The 4,804-nt window shown below is 34.4% G+C and overlaps 1 protein-coding gene across 1 annotated transcript; it reads right to left on the bottom strand.

The window, feature by feature from the left end:
• Positions 1-449: 449 nt before the first annotated feature.
• LOC131856156 (uncharacterized protein At1g01500-like) lies at positions 450-3,415 on the bottom strand. Its single transcript, XM_059207579.1, has 2 exons — positions 2,663-3,415; positions 450-978 (listed from the first exon to the last, which is right to left on the bottom strand). Exons 1-2 carry the CDS (start codon positions 3,209-3,211, stop codon positions 739-741), a joined length of 789 nt encoding a protein of 262 aa, XP_059063562.1. The 5' UTR covers positions 3,212-3,415; the 3' UTR covers positions 450-738.
• Between the last annotated feature and the right edge of the window lie 1,389 nt (positions 3,416-4,804).

The following is a 4,804-nucleotide window of genomic DNA, read 5'->3' as shown; positions in this document are numbered from 1 at the left end:
TAAAATACACAAAATGAATAAAAAGTTCTGCCAATTGAAAAAGACTAGAGAGTTAAAATCTTGAAGCACATAATTTTTCTCTTCAATACTAGAAATGCTTAGAGGTATTTGTATGGTTTGTAGCTCCCATTGCCTCATTTCCAAAATATCGTTTAGGGCTTGAGTAGCTTGTGAACCTCCTTGTCATGTAATTACAAACTACCATATAGGGCTTGATCAGTAGCTTGTGAACCTCCTTGTTGTGTAATTATTGACCAATATACATAAAGGAGCTTGAGCCATTTGTGAATCTCTTACCATGTAATTAATCACAAATTTACATAAGATCTTGAACAATGTGTAGTTCCCCTTCCCATTTGATTATTCACCAATGTACATTATTTCTTAAAAGTTTATAGGAAAAAAAAAATCTAATTCTAATAATGGAAAATCATCATAGTGGTGATGACTTAGAGTATTATAAAAACTTCAAGGTAGTGAAAACTCTTTCAAAAAGTTCATCAAAATAGAGACCTCAGAAAGTTAGTCACAATTACATATAGATTCATGATTGTAACAAAGTCACACTTTTTCTTCTCACGTTGTCTCTCGCTTGTGATGGAACATAGAGTTTGATCCGAAACGTTAGACATTAAAAATCTATAAAATTAGATTCAAGAAAATAAACTAAATAAACTAAAAATATTATGAGCCGTAGAAATTTATGTTTATAAAGTCACACTGGTTAGTTGTTAATCACTATAAAAGTCGCTTCCTGAAATTCTTGGTAGTTGATCGATATGTGCGTACAAGAAGTCCAATACCAATTCCAATACCAAGACACATTCCCAAGCCAATCCCTACACCCACTCTCACACCAGCATTGAACCATGAAAGCTCGCTATCATCAGTTTCCACATATGTGCTCCTTGAATACATGCTGCTCACACTCTCTTCGTTTTTTTCATAAAACTCTCCATAAGCCCTGTCTTCCGGTATCTGCCACAATAAATAGTTCAGCAAACATGAATCAGCGTTCCAAAATTTTCCCAATGTCAATCTAGAAAAACCCCAGCAACATAATTCTTCCTATCTCATAAATAGCCACATTAACCGGAATTGTGATTAGCCAATATTACAGTACACAAGGTAGAGCACAAAATACTCCTATTTACCTGCTGAGTATGATGCCAGGATGGACATCAAAACCAGAGATTATACTGACTTGAAGCTTGGGGATGAATACTAATGGTCAGAAGGAAATTACATGATATGGGGAATGCTGTTTTGGTGTTAATTTTTTGAACTGAAAGTAGAAGAGAATTTGTATTAATTTTGCTCATTCAGAACTAGGAAGGAACAAGGAATGAAGTTAAACTGGATATGAACAAGACACATGATCAAGTGCAATGAACCTTCTTTAAATTCTGGAACATTTAGATTTGCCAATTACCAAATCTTTCGCAAACAATACACCAAGATTCCCCTATAATATGTGCATAGTGCGAGTGAGATTTATAGAAGTATAGACATATTAGTTATAAATTATACTTCCTCAAGATTCACAGCAATTAAAAACAATTTCCCAAGATATTGTAGTTGGACTCCTAAATGAATTCTGTGTTTTCCCTCAAAATCATATCTTTTTTAAAAATAATTTTTTTATCTAAATTGATTCACTTAACAAGTTGGCATTTCATATATATTTCTTAAAATTTTCCATGAATAGCACATCCAACTTATCGGAAGTGGAAGAATCTGAATGCAAGGAAATCTTACCAAACGTTCAATACAAGTAAAAATAAATAGCCATTCCTTTAAATTTTCAATGAATACCACATCCAATCCTCAAGTCTTGGATTTCCCAAACATTCAATACTTTATGAAAAAACATCTATGCCTTATTACTTTGCATGAATACGTGCCTAGCTTGATGGCTGTGTAAGAATCCAAATGCAAGGTATTTACCAAAATTTTTAATATTTGTGGGTGCGGAAGAATTTGAATGCAAGGAGAATTCACCAAAAATTTCGTACTTCTATAGCAAAAAGATCCATTCCTCGAAACTTTTGATGAATATTACATCCAATTCACAAGATACAGAAAAATCGCATACATACAGGATTCATCAAACATTTCATTTAAAACAAATCTATTAATTAAAAAAATCCATTTCTAAATACATTCTATGAACAGAAAAATCACATGCAAGAAAAATTTATCAAACATTCCATTATTATTAAAAAAAAATCTATTTATCATTCAAAAATCCAATCCTTCAATTTTCCATAAATGCTATATCCAACTCGCTGGTTGCGGAAGAATCCCCTGCAAGAAGGATCTATTAAACAATCCATACATGTTAAATAAAATCAACACATTAAAACTTTCCATGAAAACATCATCCAACTCACGGACGTGGAAGAATCTGAACACAGACAGAATACAGTAAACCTTTCATACTTGTCTGCCCACAAAAAAATAGATCATTCCTTAAAATTTTCCAAGAATACAACATACAACTAATGGATTTAAAACAATCCAAATGCAGAAAGTATTTACCAAAACAATTAATCTTTCGCCTGGTCTCTGTCAAGATAACAGGGCCTCAAATTTTACCACAAACACCTAATCAAACTTGTAGGACAATTCACCAAATCAAATGAAAAGAAAACTGGCATACCTGATGATCATTGTGAAGATTTCCATCCAGGATGTCTTGGGTAGTATCCTCGTGCTCTGGAATTGCATCCAAAGAAATCTTTCTCCTGGCAATAAGTTGTACAGTCTTTGTCAAGATTAGAGGGCAACCAGAAAAGCTCCCAGCCACATAAACCTCAACAAAACTCTTGGTCCCTCTCAAATAACCCCAATCTGCAGGCCCCAGAGCAGAATAACAATCCATACAGCACCCCTTCTTAAACCCCTCTAAAATCCCACAAACTAAAATGTTTTCCTTATCATACACTTGAAACTCCAGAGCTCCTGTACTTCGAACACTGTCAGTACCCACAAAAGTTGCTTCTTCACATTCTTTGTCCACCCTATTTCTACAGAGAGACAAGGAAACAAAACTATTTTTTGAAAAAAAGAACCTCTTCCTATTTACTTCAACTGCAGTTGTCTCTGCATTTTGGGGTGTAATACGAAATGTTAAAAGCTGTGGTAATGGTGATGAACAGCTACTGAACTTCACGTAAAAAACCCTCAAATCGAAGTGACCGCACCCCATGACCTGCCTGAACCTTTTTTTAGTTCATGCAAGAAAACTTCAATAGTTCTCCTTCCCTTCTTCCATGTGAAAAAACTTATTCCAGGAACATTGTATTAACTAGCTGTATGCATGATATGAGTGTAACCAGTTTTTATATTGCTTTGTTTGTTGGTTTCTTCTAAGCTCTCTGAGCTATTTTTTTCCCAATTCTCAGAGAAATTGACCCCTCTCACCCTTAAACCAAAAGATATACATGTAGTGACAAGTTGGTTGGTAATTGCAGAAAACTACAGGAAAAGGTTTATGGGGAATCTCAAACATCAGAAATGTTCACATGATGTATCAGAATATCCATGCTACTTGTCTATGATTATCTTGGTTCCCGTAAATATATATGACTATTCTTCTCTAACGTTTGGATAAGGATGGAATCTCAAATTTTGGGAAAATCTTTTGGGAAGAGTAGGTCTACGCTTGGAGGAGGGAAGAACCAATAATTTGGTATATAATGTTCGCAGGTTATTATGGTTAGAGCAAGTAGTTGCAATTTGGGTATTTGTGAGATTTTTGAACTGTTTGTTAGATGGAATGAATATTTCATTTATAATTATTTAAAATTATTATTAAATGTTTATATTATCATTTATAAAATAGTTTAATATATATTTATAGAAAAATGATGAGTAGAAAAAGTTACTTTTCAAAAATTAAGGTAAGATAATAATTTGGAACAAAAAGACAATTATAATAAGTAGTTATGTAGTGAGAATAAGAGTACTCAGAGGAGGTGTATCCCAATTGTTTGGTTTATCTCATATGTCAATGGGGTCTAAGTGTCAAAAATCATGTAACTATTACCATCTCTTTTATCTTTGATGGCATTGTAGACGAGAAATAACAAGTTCTAATCAGGGAAATTTACTAAAGTTTGGCCAACCAATAGTCCCATGTCTATAAGTTGAGGGAGAATATCATAAACATCAGTAGAGCAATGACTAATGGGTTGTGTTAGAGTCACTCAAGGACTTAAGCTCACAAGCTAACCTACAAAAACCAAAATATCCTTCTATAAAAGAAAAAAGCAAGAGAAAACAAGAATCATGTCATCTCATATATAATTAAAATATTATATATGTTTAAGATATAATGATGTCATATATCACAAAATAGCTACTAGGAGCCCCAAAATCATGTCCCATAAGGTGTCTGCATATCGTACAAAATCCAATACATAAGGATTGGATGAAGCTATGATGAACTCCCACCCTTAAAATCAATAGGCATCGAAGGTATCTAAGTTGCTGATGGCCCTGCCCCTCCTATCCCTGCTAGTGGAGGTGGTCCCCCTGTTCACCTTGCTACTCCTAATGGTGCCTGTGGTGGCACCTTGACTCCCTCACTCTATGTCATCTAACATTGAGACCTCCCAAAGGAAGTCTACTATAAGCTACCTACTCTCTGAGTTGGAGGCAGTACCACTGCCTCGTATAATAATCTCCAATATGCAATCTCCAATCTAGCTCTCAGATTAATCCTCCTATCACCCCACCTAGAACTGTTGGTATTGTCTCCCTAAATTGGATCATCTCGTCCTAGCTGATGTATCCTCCT

The sequence above is a fragment of the Cryptomeria japonica genome, chromosome 6 (genome assembly GCF_030272615.1).
Source record: "Cryptomeria japonica chromosome 6, Sugi_1.0, whole genome shotgun sequence".
Classification (NCBI taxonomy): Eukaryota; Viridiplantae; Streptophyta; class Pinopsida; order Cupressales; family Cupressaceae; genus Cryptomeria; species Cryptomeria japonica.
This window is presented reverse-complemented; position numbering and strand designations above follow the sequence as displayed.